A 20,538-nucleotide genomic window follows, 5' to 3' on the forward strand; every position below is an offset into this window, starting at 1 on the left:
AAGCATTTGTATAACATTTTACAGTTTTCAAAACTTTTTCACACAGTTTACAGTATCTGGTCCTTATTTATCACTACTCATTAAATACCACTACATTTCATATATTCTATGACATAGGCTAAGTCTGATCTCAGGTTTGCACAAAAGAACTCTGAGCTTTGGAAAGGAAGTCACCTGCCCAGAGTTTGCAAATGATCGAATAAAAACTGAAACTCGTATCATCTGATTCTCAAATGGCGTGCTGTTCTCACCACAAAATGCTGCCTCAAAATAGCTAACTTGAGAGTTAAGAAGAGGTTGGTGATATTTCATGTCCATTCTTGAGAGAGAAACAGACACAAATATCAGTGGACTGGTGCGTGACGAAGGACAGATCCATCAGTTAAAAAACAAAAGCCAAAAAGCGAGGGGAATAATTTTCTAAATAATTTTATTTGCCATAATAGCAACATCAGATAGTAGGAACAAGAAAGTACCATAAAAATGACAACTCCCAAAAGAGTAACAGTGAGCGCTATAATTTCTTATATTTAAATATGTTAAAAATACCAAGATGAGGGTCTTCCCTGGCAGTCCAGTGGTTAGGACTCTGCGCTTCCACTGCATGGGGCGTGGGTTTGATCCCTGGTAGGGGAAATAAGATCACGCATGCCACGTGGCATAGCCAAAAATAAATAAAGTCACTAAGTTTGGGATGCTTTGTTTTTTAAAAAATAAATATGAAAATGATACACCTCAACTTTTATGGAAAAAAATTGAATGATCTTACTGCAAAAGAGTCATAAGGTTGGTTTTATTTCTTGTTAGAATCAGGATTAATAATTATTAACAATATTAACAAGTAATAACAATGGGAGCAGAGTGCTCTAATTCTCTGGGGTAGTCTCTTTGTCTTGTAAGAAACCACAAACTGTTTGCCAAAGTGGCTGTACCAGTTTGCATTGAATGAGAGTTCCTATTGCTCCACATCCTCACCAGCATTTGGTGTTGTCAGTGTTCTAAATTCTGGCCATTCTAATGAGGGTGTACTGGTATCCCATTGTTGTTTTAATTTGCATTTCCCTATTAACATATGATGTAGAACAGCGGTCCCCAACCTTTTTGGCACCAGGGACCAGTTTTGTGGAAGAGTTTTTCCATGGACCAGAGGGGGTGGGGGTTGGTTTCAGGATGATTCAAGCATATTACATTTATTGTGCACTTTATTTCTGTTATTATTACATTGTAATATATAATGAAATAATGATACAGCTCACCATAATGCAGAATCAGTGGGAGCCCTTAGCTTATTTTCCTGCAACTAGATGGTCCCATCTGGGGGTGATGGGAGACAGTGACACCCAAAGTGTGTTGGCTTATGTCTAGTCTACCCTGTAAGATGCAGTTTAACTGTCACTTGCCACTCACTGGTAGGGTTTTAAGATGAGTCTGCAAACAATTGATTTATTATGGTTTCTGTGCAGTCAAACCTCTCTGCTGATAATAATCTGTATTTGCAGTCACTCCCCAGTGCTAGCATCACTGCCTCACCTCCACCTGAGATCATCAGGCATTAGATTCTCATAAAGAGCAGGCAACCTAGATCCCTTGCATGTGCAGTTCACAGTAGGGTTCATGCTCCTATGAGAATCTAATGCTGCTGCTGATCTGACAGGAGGTGGAGCTCAGGCGGTAATGCGAGTGATGGGGAGTGGCTGTAAATACAGATGAAGCTTTGCTTGCTTACCTGCTGTGCGGCCCAGTTCCTGACAAGCCATGGACCGGTATTGGTCCATGGCTCAGGGATTGGGGACCCCTGATGTAGAGCACCTTTTCATATGATTATTTGCCACCTATATACTATCTTATTTGGTGAGGTGTCTGTTAGGGTGTTTGGCCCATCTTATAATCAGATTGTCTTTTTTCTTATTGTTGAGTTTTAAGAGTTCTTTTTATGTTTTGCGTAACAGTTCATTATTGGATATGTCTTTTGCAAATATTTTCTTCCAGCCTGTGGCTTATCATCTCATTCTCCTGCAGAGTTTTTTGCAGAGAAGAACTTTTTAATGGTCCAGCTTATCAGTTCTCTATTTCATGCATCATGCTGTGGGTGTTGTATCTAAAAAGTTATCACCAACTCAAGGTCATCTAGGTTTTCTAGGAGTTTTATAGCTTAGGTCTGTGATTCATTTTGAGTTTTTTGTGAGGGGTTTTAGGTCTGTGTGTAGATTCCTTTTTTTTCTTTCTTTCTTTTCTTTAACACGTGAATATCCAGTTTTTTCAGCACAGTTTGTTGAAGAGACTCTCTGCTCCATTGTATTGCCTTGCTCCTTTGTCAAATATCAGTTGACTATATTTATGTGGGTCTATTTCTAGGCTCTATATTCTGTTCCAGTGATCTATTTGTCTGTTCTTTCACTAATACCACACTGTTCTGATTACTGTAGCTTTATAGGAAGTCTTGGAGTTGGGTAGTATCAATCCTCCTTCAATATTGTGTTAGTGCTTCTGGGTCTTTTGCCTTTCCATTTAATCTTTATAATCAGTTTGTCCATGTGTGCAAAAATAACTTGTTGGCATTTTGATTGGGATTGTGTTGAATCTATAGATCAAGTTGGGAAGACCTGACATATCAACAATATTGAGTCTTCCTATCCATGAATATGGAATATCTCTCCATTTATTTAATTGGTATTTGATTTCATCAGAGTTTTATAGTTTTCCTCATATAGGTCTTGTATATCTTTTGTTAGATTTATACATAAGTAGTTCATTTTTTGGATGCTAATGTTAATGGTATTGTGTTTTTAATTTCAAATTTCACCATTCATTGCTGGTGTATAGGAAAGCAATTGACTTTTGTACATTAACCTAGTATTCAGGAACCTTGCCATAATCACTTATTAGTTCCAAGAGTTTTTATGTCGATTTGCTCACATTTTCTACATAGACAATCATGTTGTCTGTGAACAAGACAGTTTTCTTTCTTTCTTCTCTATCTCTATACCTTTTATTGTCTTATTGCATTAGCTAGAATTTTCAGTATGATATTAAAAAGAGTGGTAAGAATGAAAATTCTTGCTTTGTATCTGATCTTGGTGGGAAAGCTTCCTTTCTCACTATTTAGAATGATGTTAGCTGTAAGTTTTTTGTAGCTGTTCTTTATCAAATTGAAGAAGTTCTCCTCTATTCCTACTTTAGTGAGAGTTTATATGATGAATAGGTGTTGGATTTTGTTGAATGCTTTTTCTGCACCTATTGATATGATTGTATGATTTTTTTTTTCTAGCCTGGTGATATGATGCATTACATTAATTGATTTTTGAAAGTTGAACCAGCATTGCACAACTGGGATAAATCCCATTTCATCATGGTGTGTAATTCCTTTTCTTTTTTTTCTTAGCAGGTTTGTTTTAAGATTTGTTTGCAGATGGTATATAATTCTTTTTATACATTGTTGGATTTGAAGCTTCTACCCTGAAGTTACACAGATGAGTTTTGTTCACATTTCATTGGCCAAGCAAGTCACATGACCACACTGAACTCCATAAGTGAGGGAAATGTGAATATATTTAGACAGCCCTAATGTCTACTGTAATTGTGACCTCTACCTGTAGCTCACTGTATGGTAGCCATTAACTATTTAATTTTCATAATAGTGACAAAGCTGTTGAAATGAATGGGTTTGTGTTAGACTCTGAAACAATTTTGGAAATCAACTGTTAATTTTTATTAATTTCTATTTGTTTTACTTTTCAGTGCAAATCCTGGATTAGCCCAAAAGAAATTGTCATATTTGTCTGTATTTCATTTAGACTTTCAGAGATTTGAATTGTGTTTCTTATAGTAAGAAGCCCTGACAAACATAAGCTTTTATGCACAAGTACACTAATCTACTCATGAGTGTCCGCATGTTGAGGTCTTACAGGACCAAATAGGTAAACAAATCAACCTCTTTTGTGTCTGGATGTAATATCTGCTGATGGGAAGTTGTGTCCACAGGGGCCACCATGGAGGTCGAGGAAAGTGCCAGAGGCAATTCTTATACTTGAAATTTTGAGGAATTAGAGGAGAAGTTAAAAGATAACTAAAGTGCAATTTGAAAATATTACTGGTTTTTAAAGATGGAAATCTTCTACTAAAGAGGAACTAGCCACTCTGGACCTCAGCTTGCTCATTGCTACAGTAAGAGAGTACATAAAATACAAAGATATGCTGAATCCCTATGATAGCTTCTGAAATTCTATAAATCAGTACTTTTAGCAATTCTAATTTTAATGCATTTTAAAAATTCTCTAAATGTAATGCAAATGGCTTCTTTAAATTATACATGCAAAATATTTGAATAAAATGTGTAAATAGGGCTTATTAACTCAAAGCACATAAGTTGTGATCAAAAGTAAAAATTAAAGTCATTTTTCAGAATCTACCAACCTGTCTTCAACCTGTTTCCATAAGTCATTTCCTATATTAACATCAAGAAAACTTTGACTCTAAAGAGAGTCTATCTGCAAAAGGAGATGCGACTTTCCAGGTGAGAGCAAGCAGGGATGGGTTCTGTGGACACAGGATTTGAGAAGAGGCCGTCCTGACATTAAGTTAGGCATTTGATTGTGAGCCTCGTCCTGGGCATAGGAGAATTTTCAAATCAGTAGCAGAGAGGACTTTTTGATTTTTGTTTTCAAGTCACTCAAAAGGTTTCCTGGTTTTCAGCTATTGTTAGGGGAAACTGACACTTTGGTTGTTTATTTAATCAAGTGGCTCTCTTTGAATTTAGAAGGTGCCAAGCAAATGAGTCATCAGACTAAGCAGAGCAGAATAACAAGGACACCTCCTGTGTTGCTTTATGCTTGTGATGTTTTGTAATTCAAGAACTTGATTTTTACCTGCAGGCCTACCTTCTCCAAATACACTTTGGCTTAAAATACCACAGGAGAATGAGTGGTTTAAGAGCTCTGCAACAACATAATCTCGGCCTTAGTTTTGTAGTTTGCTACCTGAGTATTTTTAAACATCTTTATACACACACATATCATATGTATATATACACATGTATATGATGTGTATGTAGTGTATATATGTATATATGTGTGAAGTGTATATACGTATATGTGTATGTATATATACGTATACATATATATGTATATATATATTTTAAATATATACTTTTTCTTATCATGGCTGTTGAGTTCTCACAAATAATTTCAGTTGGTCTACTCCTGTGGTCACAACAGGTTATTTTTATAGCTCTCCCATTTAAGAAAATAATCTAGGACTTCCCAGGTGGCATGGTGGTTAAGAATCCACCTGCCAATGCAGAGGATATGGTTTCGATCCCTGGTCTAGGAAGATTCCACATGCCGCAGAGCAGCTAAGCCCATGCACCACAACTACTGAGCCTGCGTTCTAGAGCCCACAAGCCACAACTTTTGAGCCCATGTGCCACAACTACTGAGCCTGTGCACCTAGAGCCCGTGCTCCACAACAAGAGAAGCCACTGCAATGAGAAGTCCATGCACCACAACGAAGACTAACCCCCGCTCTCCACAACTAGAGAAAGCCTGCAAGCAGCCAAAAATTAAATAAATAAACATAAAAAAATTAAAAACTAATCTAAAGAATTACCTATTGTTGATTAACAGTTATCACAAATTTAGCAGCTTAAAACAACACCCATTTATTAGTTCACAGTTCTGTAGGACACACACCTGGCATGGCGTGGCTGGGTTCCTACTTAGGATATTGCATAGCTGAAATCTAGGTGTTGGCTGGGCTGAGTTCTTGCCCTGAGGCTCTGGGGGAAATTCTGCTTCCAGGATCATTCAGGTTGTTGGCAGAATCCAGTTTTTGGCTGCCGGTCAACTAGGCATTGCTGAAGGCTGCTTTCAGGTCCTTTTTACATGGTCCCCTCCATCTTCAAACCAGCAGAGGTACACTGAACCTTTCTTGCGTTTCAGATCTCCCTAATTGACTCTTCTGGAACCAGCCAGAGAAAGCACTCTATTTTTAAAGGGTTCATGTGGCTATGTTAGGCCCACTGAGATAATTTTTCTATCTTTAGGTCAACTGGTTAGTAACCTTCATTACATTTGCAAAATCCTTCTTGCCGTGTAAAGTAACATAATCATGGGGGTCATCTTAGAATTCTGCCTACTGTACTTTATATAGGCATTCTCTGTTTTTAGGTTGAATAACATGACAAAGCATTCAAAACATTGAATGTGAATCACCATCATGAATTATATTTAGGTTATTATTTTTATTGTGAATGCGATGCAAAGGATTTGTGATGTTGAAAATACATACTTTTTAAATGTCTATAAAATAAGTCAAATAAAAGTACACTTAGAAGACATATTTTAAAAAGCTATTATGAATGCTCAGCATATGCCTAGAATTCCTTGGTTCCATCAGATGACAGTGAGTAGCCTTATCTCCTCAGTATATGCTGTTAATCATGGTCTTGGTCATACATTAATGATACAAACTCATAGACTTTAGAGCTAAGAGAGATCAGAGATCATCTGTCACCCTCCCCCTCCTCTGTTTTTTTCATACATGAGGAACCTGAGACTCAGAGAGGGTATATGACTCAGAGAAGGTCGTAGAACCAGCTATTCAGTGGTAGAGACTGGCCTAGAATACATGTTTTCTGATTTCCTGTCTGGTGGAAATAATAATAACTGTACCATTAAGTGAAGATTTTCTATATAGCAGGCACTATCCTAAGACTTTAAATATACTATTTTCCTCAACCCTCACAAAAATTATCGTTGCCATTTCAGTTTGAGAAAGCTGAGTCACAGAGAGGGTAACTTGTTTCATGTCAGCCAGCTAGTACGTGATGGAGTAGGGATTCAGAGAAACAGTTGGACACCAGGGCCTGACCTCTTCACTGTGCTCTGCTCTTTCCACGCCACCAGCTGCTTCTAGCAGGGCCTTCCACATGCAATCACAGAGTTAGCCTAGTATCATCTCCATGGACAGCTATCCAATCTACCCGTCGGTTATACTCTGATAACAAAACAGTGAATAGCAGAGAACTAAGAGTCAGAGAACTGTGTATAAACTCTGGTTCTGTCATTTTCTGTATGGCTTCAGGGAATGTGTAAGACGCTGGGGTCCTTGGATACAGTATCTGTAAATTGGGGATTGTTAGAGTTATTCTGAAGAAGACACACGTAAACAGCAATCTGTAAACAAAAGGATTACATGCTCATTGTATTGTTATTCTTTGCCAAATGGTGGCTAGTTCTTATCACCCTGTAATAGCAGATTTTCAAGTCATTTTTGCTGTGATAAGAGTCAGTCATTAAATGAAAAACAGATTTTTGACACTGAAAGGCCATGTCCTGAGACCTTTAGGAATCTCACTTCCTTTGAAAGTCATATTTTCTGTACATTATCCTCATTCTGTATTTTCAGACATCACTAAATGTTTGTCTCACTTGATGGTGATTTTTCACACAGGCATTCTTCCTAGGAAGCAAACAGTACAACTACACAGAGAGACCAAGACTCAGCCATTGGCCTGGCCCCCTCACACCTGCCCAGAACCTTTTATGATTCCAGTTCACACCTGGACAAAATTTTACTACTTTTTTAAAATTAATTTTTATTGGGTATTGTGTTTCTGCTGTACAGCAAAGTGAATGAGTTATACATATATCCACTCTTTTTTAGATTATTTTCCCATATAGGTCATTACCGAGTATTGAGTAGAGTTCCCTGTGCTATACAGTAGGTCCTTATTAGTTATCTGTTTCATATATAGTAGTGTGTATATATCAATCCCAGTCTCCCAATTTACCCCTCCCCCACCTTTCTCCCTTTGTAACCATACATTTGTTTTCTACATCTGTGATTCTGTCTGTTTTGTAAATAAGTTCATTTGTACCATTTTTTTTAGATTCCACATATAAGCGATATAATATGATATTTATCTTTCTCAGACTTACTTCACTCAGTTTAATGTGGCCATTTGGGGATCACTCTCAAATAACATCATAAATATTGAATGTATGGCTCTCAAGGTCTATTCTTCATCCCTATCTTTTGTTTTTGTTGTTGTTGACATTTCATCCTTTGTTTTATATATATGTGTATTTTTTACTGTCCTGTTTGAAAGTAAGTTGCAAACAATACAACATTTCAGGTCTAAGTACTTTAGCATGTATCTCCTAATAATAAGGAAATTTTTAATAATACATGCCATTACCTACCTAGGAAAATTAACAATTTTCTTATCCCATCCAATATTCAATTCATATTCACATTTCCCCTACTTGTCCTAAAATTGCTTTTAGTGTTTTGCTTTTAAGGTTTCTTTTTTTTGTTTTTTTCTTGAAAAGAAACCAAAGTATACTCATAGCATTTAATGGTTACATCCCTGTGGTATTTTAAAACCTGGAACAATTCCCCCACCTTGTTAGTTTGTTTTCATGATATTAACTTGAGACTAGGTCGATTCTCTTGAATAAAATCCCATGTTCTGTGTTTGTCTAATTTTGTGTGTGTGTGTATCATTTAACTGTTATTCTATCCTCTCTATTTTTGAAAACCTGGAAGTTGGTTACAAAGACCTGATTAGAAACAGGTTGTATATTTTTGTCTAGAACAACTTGATTGGTGCTACAGTGATTGTCCCCACTATTAGTGCTACTAAGCTTGCTCACTTGATTAAAATGGCAGTAGCCAGGTTTGCCAGTATTAAAGTACATGTTTTCCTTTAACAATTAGAACTAATTTGTGGGATGATTTTTTGGCTCATATGACTATTCTTTTATCTAATGGCGTTAGCATCCATTGCTGTGCCTTATTTGAATCATTTATGCCACTGGAGGTTGCAAATTGATAATTTTAAAATTTTGTGATTTTTTACATGTATTAACTAACCGCTTCTGTGGAAAGAAGAGCTTTTCCTCATCAATGGGAGGCCGCTTTATCTCCTCTTAATATCAATAGTTCATATCAGTACAACATGTTTTACTATCAGTTATCTACAATAGCCTCAGATTATGGAACTGAGTTGTAATCAGTAATAACTTATATTTTGTATATACTGTTTAAAGCATTTTGATGTACATTAAAGTTGGAAGTGGAGAATAGATGAAATTTAAAGCAGTGTTTCAAAATGGTGAGCAAGTATCATAAGAGGTTTGATGGAAAGGATTTCCACCAGTCACTGACAATATCACCAAATATTTATTGATCTAAAATGAAATTGTTAATACCAGACACTAAAAGAGCTTACATATCCCAAAGTATTAATGATGTGAATAGTCACTGTAGATAAATATTTAGGCCTGACAAGAAGTAAATTAATACAAGTAATTTGAACCATCCCCCTGTTGTTCCAGTGTTAGTCATCTCAGTTCCACATGCCAGTACACAAGGCCTTTGATAACTGGGGCTGTTTCTTGGATCCCAATCTGCCCATTTTTCAAGTCCAGCTCAAATCCCACTCCCTCTGTGAAGCTCCTTCCTCCCTGTCCTCTGCAGATGGCACTTCATACCTCTGTCACATCTCTGGTATTTGACTCAGTTTCCTGTTTGGTCTTCTAACTGGCTTCCATAAGCAAACCTCCTACCCAAACTGTTGAAGATCCTTAAGAACATGCCTATCCATGACCAACAACTTAAAAGCTCTTTTTTCACATGACATTGCTGGGTTTTGCATTCCCAGTGAGAATCTCTCTGAAGGTTACCAACAGATGTGTTATCAGGCAGGGCTGTCTCCTCAGTGTAGCTTTCTTTGCTTTCTAGTACTGATGACCCTACAAAAACAGGTCTTCGTGTGAAAGTTAAAGCTAGAATTGAGGATTACTCACCACCTGTTCTTTGGAAATAATGTGAAGGCCTACTTCTTTGACTATGACAAAAAGAAAGGAAAAAGAAAAAGACAGGCATAAATTAATCTTGATTTAAATATTACAATGAAAACAAAGCTTTTTCTGTTTTACGTAGTTTGAACCTTTTTGTTCCTTTCATCACCAATTTGAACACTGTTTTAAAAGGAAATAAAACAATGGTATTTTGTGCTTCTTGAAGATTTTTTAGAAAATTTTCATCTCACTCAATAAGACATGGTTTGAAATACCTTTCCTCTCTGTCTCCTTCATAAAAGCATTTTGTATTTATGCAGTTTTTTTCATCTGAGGACCTCAGAGCATTGGCTGGTATTTTCTGTTACTAGATGGTGATGACAAAACTATCACCCTTTTTGTTTTCTGTCTGTGCAGAAGCAGGAGGTAAAAAGCTACGGAGCACCGTCCAGAGAAGTACAGAAACAGGCTTGGCTGTGGAAATGAGGAACTGGATGACTCGACAGGCAAGCCGAGAGTCTACAGACGGCAGCATGAACAGCTATAGCTCAGAAGGAAAGTAAGTGATGCTGGCTGTGCCGTGGTTTCTTCCATGCCTTGCTGGAGACCTTCTTCTCTGCCTCACTCTCTGTGCTTTCACAAAGCTAACTCACATGCCCTATAGCACCATTTTAACTTTCACTGGCCGATTTGCTATGAAAAAAACTTTTGCTCACAGGCCACTGAGAAATGTGACATATCTGGCTTTTTATGTCAATGGAAATTGGTTTGGGGCTACAGTGTTTCACTTTAAGGACAAGATGCTAAATTGTGACTGTCACAAATAAACATTTGCCCTACCTTGAAATAATACATAAAAACACAGAAATAATAAGCACGTGTGCCCATGCCACGTATACAATGCTAATTTTTAAAAACTTTGCTCTTATTGCTAAAAAATATAGAATACTGATATATATTTAGTCCCATCCAGTCATAGTTTGGATAAATTTAACAGCCAAAAAGAAATGCCACAAAGTTGGTGAGTCTTTTCTTTATATAGTTATCGTGTAGCTTTCCCTTGGATCCACTGTGTCTGAGATATTTTTAGAGCAAGTGTAAAGCTTGCACAGCCCTGTCACCAACAAATTAACAGTAATTAGCAACTGCAGATCCGTAGATGGATGTGTAAAGGACGTTAATAGAGGAAAGTGGGGTTTGACCTCATCTGCCATCACCATGGAAGCCTCAGATGTTTAGGCAGCATGTGTGTGGTCAGTTCCCAGATGTACGGCTGTGGGAGCGGCTGGCAGTGCTGATGATGTGCCCCAGGCATCATTTGTCTAGCACAGCTATATCAGTACATGAGAGGTATATTATTTCCATACATTTCCAAACAAAGCTATATGGGCTACTTATGGAATCATTAAAACTGTTGGGATTAACTGTATATTTGGGAATTAAGGCTTGGGGAAAGAAACGGATTTGATGTCAATCAAGGAAGTCTTAAAAGAGATGGAGAATCAGGTAAAAAGAAATGTGCAGTGAGCACTCATCACTGCCAAGCACTGTGTTAGATGCTGCTAGGGATATAGAAATATTTCAACTATGACCCCTCTGCTCCAGATGTTTATAGTCTTGTTGGAGAAAGGGGATGAATACTCGTAAATTCATTCAACAGATATTTCCGTACCTTCTAGTGTTCTAGGCACTTTGCTATGAGTTGGACACACGAGGGAGTCATACAAGGGAGCAAAAATCAGTTGATGGTTAGACTGTAGGCTTTAGAATCATGTAGGTTTAAATTCTGAACTGGTTTTTGGTGCTATAGAAACTTGGACAAGTTACATAATTTTTTTAAGATTAATTTTAATTAATTGATTGAGTTTAACAAATACAATATTCCAGTCATGGTTCGAGTGCTGAGTATATATATCAGTGAACAAAGAGAAAAACAAAAACACTATTCTCATGAAACTTACAGTCTAACAGATAAGTTAGACAATAAACTAGAAAAATGGTTTAAATACAAGAAAAATTAGTAAAGTGTATATAATATTTAATATATAATAGAATAGGTGGAATAAGTGCTAAGGAGAAAAAGGTAAAAGGAGAGGATAGGGGTACGGTTTTATGTAGGGTAGACTGGGAAAAAGGCACATTTGACTAAAAATCTGAAGGACGTTAGTAAGTCGGTGGATATTTGAAGGAAGAGCATTTCAGGCTGAAGCAGTGCTGAGGCCCTGAGGCTGCAGATCGCCTGGCATCAGCAGCGGGAAGGGTGGCACTGGGGAGTGAGGGCAGGAGAAGTGAGGAGCTAGGAATTAAGATATGATGGGCGAGGGGTGGACAGCTTGTGTTGTCTTTATATATCATTGCAAGGACTTTGCTCTTACCCAGATCGGGACAAGAAACCAGTGGAGGATTGTGAGCAGAGGCCTGACGTTATGTGGCTTCAGTTTTAACAGATCACTCGGATTGCTGTGGGAGGGGAGAGTAAAGGTGGCAACAGGGGCATCATTCAGAAGGCTGTGGCAGCAATACAGAAAGAGAAAATGATGGCTTGGACCTGAGTGGTAGCATCAGCGAGGTCAGATTCTGGGTGTATTTTGACAGTAGAGACAATAGGATTCAATGATGCATTTGATGTGAGTGTGAGAAAAAGAGATTGTATTACTTTGCTAGGGTCGCCATAACAAAATACCATAGAAATAATACCACTGAAACAACAGAAATTTATTTTCTCATAGTTCTGGAGGCTAGAAATCTAAGATCAAGGTGTCAGCAAGTTTGGCCTCTCCTGAGACCCCTCTCCTTGCCTCCCAAATGGCCACCTTCTCATTGTGTCCTCACATGGTCTTTCCTCTCCGCATGGATACCCCTGGTATTCTTCTTCTAATGACACCAGTCATAGTAGCTTAGGGCCCCACCTTTATGACCTCATTTAATTTTAAATATCCCTTTAAAGTTTCTATCTCCTAATATAGTCACACTAGGGATTACGGCTTTAGCATTCAGTCCAGAGGAAAGAGGACAGAAACTCCAAGGTTGAGCAAGAAGAAAGTTGCCATTTAAGATAGGAATCCTCCTCTGAAAAGAACAGTTTGGATTTTTCTTTATTTGGGGTTGAGAGTCAGTTTGGGACAATTTGGGTTTCAATTGCCTATTAGACATTCAAGCAGGTAAGTAGAGAGAGCAATTAGAATACAGGTGTGGGGCCCAAGGGTGAGGCCCAAGCTGGAGATGTCAGTCTAGGTGGTATCAGCATAGATGGTGTTTAAAACCTCGAGACTGGATGAGATTGCCAAGGGAATGGGGACTTACAGAGAAGAAGTCAAAGGATGGAGCTCCTTTGTTTAGTGGTAGAAGTAGCAAAGGAGGCTGAGGAAGAATAGCCAAAGAGGAAAACCAGGAGGCTAGAGGGTCCTGGAAGCAAAGTGGAGAAAGTGTTTCAAGGAAGAGGGGGGGATCAGTTGTATCAAACAAGGCTAATATGTTCAGTTAGACGAGTACTGAGTATTAACGGTCAGATTTACCACTGTGGCTATAGGTAACCTTGATTAGAGAAATTTTGGTGGAGTGGAGAAAAACAAAGCAAGGAAGAGAGCAGGGAAAAAACAAATTTGAGTTTCAAGGGAGAATGAGAGGAAAGAAATTGAAGATACCACATAGAGGCAGCTCTTCCAAGGAATTTCAAGGAGAGAAATGGGTGTAGCTGGAGAAGGAAGGGTGTTAGGAAAGGAACTTTTTTTAAGGTGGAAATAAGAACAGTATGTTTGTGTGTTGATGGGAATGATGTGAAGACTTTCTTCATTGATAAAATGGGTTAAATAATAGAATCTATCTCATAGTGCAGCTAAGAGATTCAATATGCTAATGCCTGCCATGGACTAAGTGCTCACAGTGTGCTGAGTGCTATACATATACACAGTTCATGCCCTCCAGACAAGGAAGAGAAAGACACCTAAACAGAGCCCTGCAACACAGGATGAGGGCTGTTAGAGGATAAGGAGGGAGCGCTGTGGAGATGCAGCGAGGGGTTGGGATCCAATTAATGTAAGTGGCAAAATAGTGGCACCAGATGCTCCTGCCACAGACAGGGGGCTGGATGGAAACAAGAGTCGAGGGTTTAATCCTGTGTGTTATTTTGCTTTTAGTCTGATCTTCCCTGGTGTCCGCTTGGCCTCTGATAGCCAATTCAGCGATTTTCTGGATGGCCTTGGCCCCGCCCAGCTAGTGGGGCGCCAGACTCTGGCCACACCTGCCATGGGTAAGAATTTCTGTCACATGATTCATTGTGTCTTTTTTTAGATTATTGAAAATCACATTCTCTAATTTCATAGGATCTTTAACAGTATATTATCAAGAATGAGTATCTTAGGTTTTAACAATAAAAAAACTTCAACTAATTTTTTCCATTTTAATTTATATGCTTTGTAAAGTAAGAAATCATTGATAAATTTTTAAATATATTTGAATTAGGAAAATATGGGGGAAATGATCAAACAATGTTACACCAAGGTCTTTGACACAAGTATTTTTCTCACTGCTTTTGTACGTTAAGGCCTGTTTGTTTCTTCCTCACACGCCTTTAGGTGACATTCAGGTAGGAATGATGGACAAAAAGGGCCAGCTAGAGGTGGAAATCATTCGGGCCCGTGGCCTTGTGGTAAAACCAGGTTCCAAGACACTGCCAGGTAAGAACAGAAGAGAGTCTTCTGTAGTTGTTCATAATGCAGATTTTCCATTCAGAGACTTTGTTTTTGAAGAGATGCTGAAATTTTTGTTTTTAGATAATCAGGGATACTAATAAATGAGTCAGGTATCTGTGGTAGTTTGTGTTTATCCTGAGTGAGCACCCAGTGAGGGTGGTCTGGTGGGGATAAGTGGATAGATAAGCATATATGTGGTAGAAACCCCTGCAGAATAAAAACTATCACACTCATGTACTTGTTGCACAAAACCAATTTCCTAAGAAGTTCTTCTTGTTAGCTGGTATTTTGTGTTATTCTTCAGTTTATCTGGAGCTTCAAAATTCTCCTTAGGAAACCTTTGAGTTCTGGAATTAGAATAAATATAGATATAGGCCCCCAAAGTAGCATAAGCCCACATAGGAAGGACATTCTAAGACTTCTACTTCCTGTAGTGTATACAGAGGCTCCATTATAAGTGTTTATTGTGATGTCACATATTTCATATCGAAATGTCATAATATAAGGTGCTTAGAGCCATGGGAAATGCCACAGATTCCAGATGCCTGGTGCAGAGATGTAGAGAACATTGGATCTGATGTACAGAACAGTTCTGAAACTTGAGGATTCTGAAACTCAGTTTCTCACCTCAGCACCTCCACGGACTGAATTGTAATTTTGAACCTCTAACTTCCCTATCCTTACTGAAATTTCAAATTGTGAAGAATGTTACCTATTGTACAACTTTGCAATGGTGATTAAGACAATAGTATTCATAAAGGTCTTGGAGCTTAAGTCAACTGACTCTGCTAGAAAGAATACCACAATTTGTACACACATGAAAATGCTTTTGAAGAGTGTCAGAAAAATTTCAACCTGGTATTCATAATTAGTTGCCCCTTCCTGGCTCATCTGAATATATTATATCAAACCCCACGCTTGTCTTGTACCCACACCACCATCAATAAATAAACCCTTTTGAGTGATAAATGATTTGTGGGGATGGTTGAGTAAAATATAATTTCAAGCACATTTAATTAGATTTAAGTACTGACAAGTGAAAAACTGAGTGAGACATCTTTCTTGAATTTTGTTAGGGACTGGAAGCATTTCTCCTTTTTTTGATGCAGTGTTCAAATCTGTATAACCAGTTGAAGGAAAAATAGTAATTAATTTAGAGGCTATGTTAACATTGCCTAAAACTACCTGAATGGCTGATAGTTACCTATTGTTTATCTAATGATTTTGACATAATGTGGGAAAGGCCAGTGATTTTTGACTGCTGGCTCTTTCAACCTGAGCTTGAGCTGTGGCAGATGTCACCCATAAGGTGGGTGTTCCATAAGCACAGTTCATCACTTAACTCTCCTCTGTGTCTTCTTCCCCAAGCACCGTATGTAAAGGTGTATCTCTTAGATAATGGAGTCTGCATAGCCAAAAAGAAAACAAAAGTGGCAAGAAAAACGCTGGAACCCCTTTACCAGCAACTATTATCTTTTGAAGAAAGTCCCCAAGGAAAGGTTTTACAGGTATTTACTGAATTACATATTCCTTACCTAAGAAAGTGTCTTCATGGAGTCAGACTTTGTAGCCAGTGTCCTTTCTTATCACATTTCTTTCCCATTCCTCACAGCTGAAATTCTTCGGAAACTTCAAAGCAGTGGCCAGTGCTATAAAGCTATACATACTAGAGAACTATATTCAATATCCTGTAGTAAACCATAATAAAAGAATATGAAAAAGAAAAAAGCTACAGACACTGTTGTTTCCTTTAAAGTAAACTACAGACTTGTAAACCCGCATCGCTCATAAGCTCCCATCTTCCTCGGCTGCTTATGATTTTAACACTCCCGTAGAGTTTTCCTAATGTACCTTTGGATTCTGGTAGTTAAAGACAACTATCCCAGTAATTAAATACAACTGTTTCACTTGATGTTTGATGTCAGCACATTAACTGAATGTATTTTAATTTACAAGCTTTTACATACACGATTTTAGTGACATTACTCTCCTTTTTATTTTGCCAACAGATCATTGTCTGGGGAGACTATGGCCGCATGGATCACAAATCCTTTATGGGAGTGGCCCAGATACTTTTAGATGAACTGGAACTATCCAATATGGTGATTGGCTGGTTCAAACTTTTCCCCCCTTCCTCCCTAGTAGATCCAACCTTGGCCCCTCTGACAAGAAGAGCTTCCCAATCATCTCTGGAAAGTTCAACCGGACCTTCTTACTCTCGTTCATAGCAGCTGTAAAACTGTTGTCATAGCAACCAGCGTTACAAAAAAAAAAAAATCACAGGTCGCAAACCCTGGTAACACTGCATGCTTAATGTTGTGTCTTCTGAGCCTGTTTCTAGGGATACAAAGCGATCCTGTGTTCTCAGAGGAAGTTGCACACATTGTGCCCTAAAGAAGGCCCTCAGGTGAAAGAGCGGAGCTATGAAAAACTATCAGGTTTGGAGTTCAGTAACACTCGAGTTTTGGTCCAATCTGAAGCCATGGATTAATCTCAAAGAATCAGTCAGTTTCATGGAACAAAAGCCCTTTTCAATGGCACCTTTATATTTTTATCGTTCCTTTTTGTTCATTTCTCTGACCCCACAGTCCTGTGATGCCACAGATATGGACCTACCCAGCCATTAAGCCATGTTACGAGTCAAGGCGTGAAGTCCTAGGAAGCATCAGGTGAAAAGCAAGAGACCAAAGACGTGGTCCAGGACACAATGTCAGCCCTCCTCTGGAGGGGACACGAGCAGCCAGTCCAACAAGACGACGTGAACGGTGGCAGACTTCGGAGCTCCAGCAGGCATGTCACTCACTAATGCCAAGATGTGTTGGACTCTGAAAAACAATTCTGTGGCTATACTGTACTGAATGAAATTAAAGAAACTTTTTTTTGCATGGACACAGATTAGCTGAATACTTAAATTATTTTCTTGGGGCTGCAACTTGCAAAAAAATAAAAAATAAAAATCAGCCATTTTCAACCATTTATATTATTTTTAAAAATAAATTTCACTAGTGCATGGTTTTAAAAAGGAGAGAATGCAACAGGGTGATACAAAGACACACCATGTTTATTCTTTAAACTAATCATAGTCTGTGTTTTGGCAGACATTATGGAGGAAAATACTTTCTAGAAAATACTTTAAATTCTCTTTATGTGACAAGTATGATATATTCAGTTTATTTCCATGTTAAATATACAAATCTTACAAAGTTCAATATGTGCAAATTGTTCACATCTTTCTTCCCTCTATCTCACTTTTCCTCTTCTCCCTCTTTTAATCTTTTATTTTCTTTCTCTCTACCAGAGTGAACATTATGCTAAAAAATTACAAATTTTTGACCTGATACTCTTATACCCTGTGTTTGATTCAGAGCTATAGATGCTTCTGATTTTCTGAATTTCTCAAGGGGGGAAAACAACTAAGAGCTTTCTATTTCAAGCATGTTGAAAAGGATTTTACAACATGACTTGGGAGTACATTCAAGTAAGTCAGCATGTATTTGATAAAGAAGATATTGGAACTTTTGCAATTTATTGTACAGTGCATGGTAATTTTATTTTCACCTTCAAAGTTCAGTTTACAGGAAAATCCTAAAATCATGTGGCCATTGTAATGTCTAATAAATTTGTTTTTAGCACCAGCATTATTCATACAGGGTTAAAGTATTATTTCTAGAAGGTCTTAGGTTTTATTTTTTAATTATTTAAAGCAATTTCTTTAGCCAATTTCCATTTACTATGTGAATAGAAACACTGCTAAAAATCTGGAGCCCTGAAACACAGGGCTGTTTATTAATTCATTTTTCTGTAGTAAAATTCAATTTTTCACAAATTATATTTCTAAAGAAATATAGCAAACATAAATTTGCAACAGATAATTTTAAAGCTCCAATTTTTAGGTGACTCAAAGAAAGTCAGTCTGCCTATTAACAGTTCTTTGCTGCCATCACCGAAAGTCTACACACAAATCCCCTAAAATCAAACCCCTGCCTTTGGTTTTACAGACAGTTATTACCATTGGGTGGTGCTGCAAGGTCACATTTCTCTGAAGTTCCGCCACTTAGAGGAAAAGTCACCAAGTAATGTAATAAACCACCCATGCTTTCTTTCTGTATACTTTGATAACACATTCTTATAGATTGATTTTTAACTTCTTGCAACAGCTTTTGAAATCTACATACGTGTCATTTGTTTAAGTTAAGGCCATGCACAAAAACTGCGGTTTTGTGTTCCTTTTTAAATTCAGTGCTGACCGTTAAAAACTATCATGCTTGATATGGTGCAAAAGTTAAAAATGCGTATCACTAAAAATGCCTTCTCTTTATGTGGTGCAACATGAAATACACTGAGACTGTGTCCTGACATTCTGAGACCTGCGATGGACCCAGGTAAGGCTGCGAAAAGAACGCGCAAAACCTTATTGAAATAATTTAGACACTTGTGTACCAGCAGCAATTGATTTAATAGACCTATAGTGTCTATGCTCTCCCTTAGAATAAACGTTTACCATTTTCCTGATACTAAGATGCAGTCACATAATCTTTTGTGCATATTCCTATATAAATTTCTAATTTTAATAAGAAGGACATGACTGTATGGAATATTTGTACATACCTGTCATTATGCAGTATTTATTTTAAAGTTGGTGTACTTTTTTTTTTTAATTTTCACGTCTGCACCTCCACTTGTGGTTTAGTCATGTAAATAGCACTATTCCAGTGACCATTGCTGCCCTGTACATAGTATGTTTTCAAAGTAAAGGGAATTCCAGTTGGAAAAAAAAGGGGGGCAGATTAGTCCTGTAATGAACACCAACTAATGTAAAACTCAGACTCATTCTGGTGATGGTATTTAACACTTTAAATAAAACATTTTCTTTACAGACGTTGTATGCATGGCCTTCTGACTTCTCGTCTCCCCACACATTCCCAAGCCTGCTGCGGCTCGTTCCCTGAACCCACACATCATTTAAAGACAATGACATCTCTTTCTGCTTCTCCGTAACAGAAGCAGACCACTGGTCTTAGCAGATAGCCCTCCGCAGAGCACTTCTTTAAAATGCCAAGGGATTTCGGCTCACATCATTAAAACTTGTTGCTTTTAAAAAAGGTTATTCCAGATTGAGGTGCTTTCTGATGAAATGACTCAGCAACTCACATTTAAATGAGTGAGATTTCTGAGTCAGCGTGACAGCAGAGTCAAGAGAATCGTGCACAGGCTTTGCCGTTCCCTGGATGGAGATGGCGGGGGTGACAGTTGGCTCTATGCTATGTGTTTCCACTGATATGTCCATTCAACTTTGGTAACCGGGGTGTGGTGCAGTTTCAGTTGGGGAGACACGTGGTAACCTGACATATAGAAACTGACCTATAACAACCTGTCCAGAGACTGCCTTCTGTCATGTGAGTATGAATGGAGGAGAGGGTCTCTCCATATGATTTTAGGGCGGTTCTTCAAACTGGGAGAAAGGACTTCAGCAGAGTTCCAATGGGAGTCCTCCCTGGCTCTAAATTTAAGAGTGAGTTTGATTCATTAGAAATACAACAAATCCAAACCTAGTTCTCTCTCCACTCCTTGAAGCAGCAGTTTCTTCCGTTTCCAAACACTCAGTTCCAGCCCAGTCCCCCACACCTATACCATGCTATCTTTCACTATTTAATACATACCCCCTGCTTTAGTGAGCTAATTTTGCTATTCATACTCTCTTATTTTAAGAATCTCCTTGCCTTTTTTATATGCCCTCTCCTGAAAAGCCCTTTTATTTTCTCAAAAGTGATCCATGTTCGTCCCTTCCTGCAGCTCCTGGCTCAGGACTGAACTCTCCTGCAGCAGTTCCTGACTAAACACTAATCACTTGGCTGCCATTGACGCCAACACCTTCACTTTCCCAGGAACTCTAGTCGCCAAGGGTCCACAAGCAACAACAAAGGATGTGATGGTCACTCTCATAGCGGCTGTGGGAGACTTGGCCAAGAAGTCACCAAAGCTGTCTGCTTGTACACACTTAACCTTTATCATAAAAGTCACATAATCTGCATGTTTGTCTCCAT

At 38.1% G+C, this 20,538-nt stretch overlaps 1 protein-coding gene across 41 annotated transcripts in view; it reads left to right on the forward strand.

Annotated features, from left to right (window-relative positions):
* RIMS2 (regulating synaptic membrane exocytosis 2) overlaps positions 1–19,368 on the forward strand; it is a 577,683-nt gene extending 558,315 nt beyond the window's left edge. For 38 of the 41 annotated variants that reach the window (XM_057735252.1, XM_057735261.1, XM_057735257.1 and 35 more), the window contains 5 exons: positions 10,221–10,362; positions 13,940–14,052; positions 14,378–14,479; positions 15,863–16,002; positions 16,504–16,722. In XM_057735252.1, the coding sequence (XP_057591235.1) occupies positions 10,221–10,362; positions 13,940–14,052; positions 14,378–14,479; positions 15,863–16,002; positions 16,504–16,722 (716 nt within the window). Of the gene's footprint in view, positions 1–10,220; positions 10,363–13,939; positions 14,053–14,377; positions 14,480–15,862; positions 16,003–16,503 lie in introns of all 41 variants that reach the window. The other 3 variants (XM_057735284.1, XM_057735285.1, XM_057735287.1) reach the window with 3 other exon arrangements.
* The last annotated feature ends 1,170 nt before the right edge of the window (positions 19,369–20,538 follow it).

This window comes from Hippopotamus amphibius, chromosome 5, assembly GCF_030028045.1.
Source record: "Hippopotamus amphibius kiboko isolate mHipAmp2 chromosome 5, mHipAmp2.hap2, whole genome shotgun sequence".
Taxonomy (NCBI): domain Eukaryota; kingdom Metazoa; phylum Chordata; class Mammalia; order Artiodactyla; family Hippopotamidae; genus Hippopotamus; species Hippopotamus amphibius.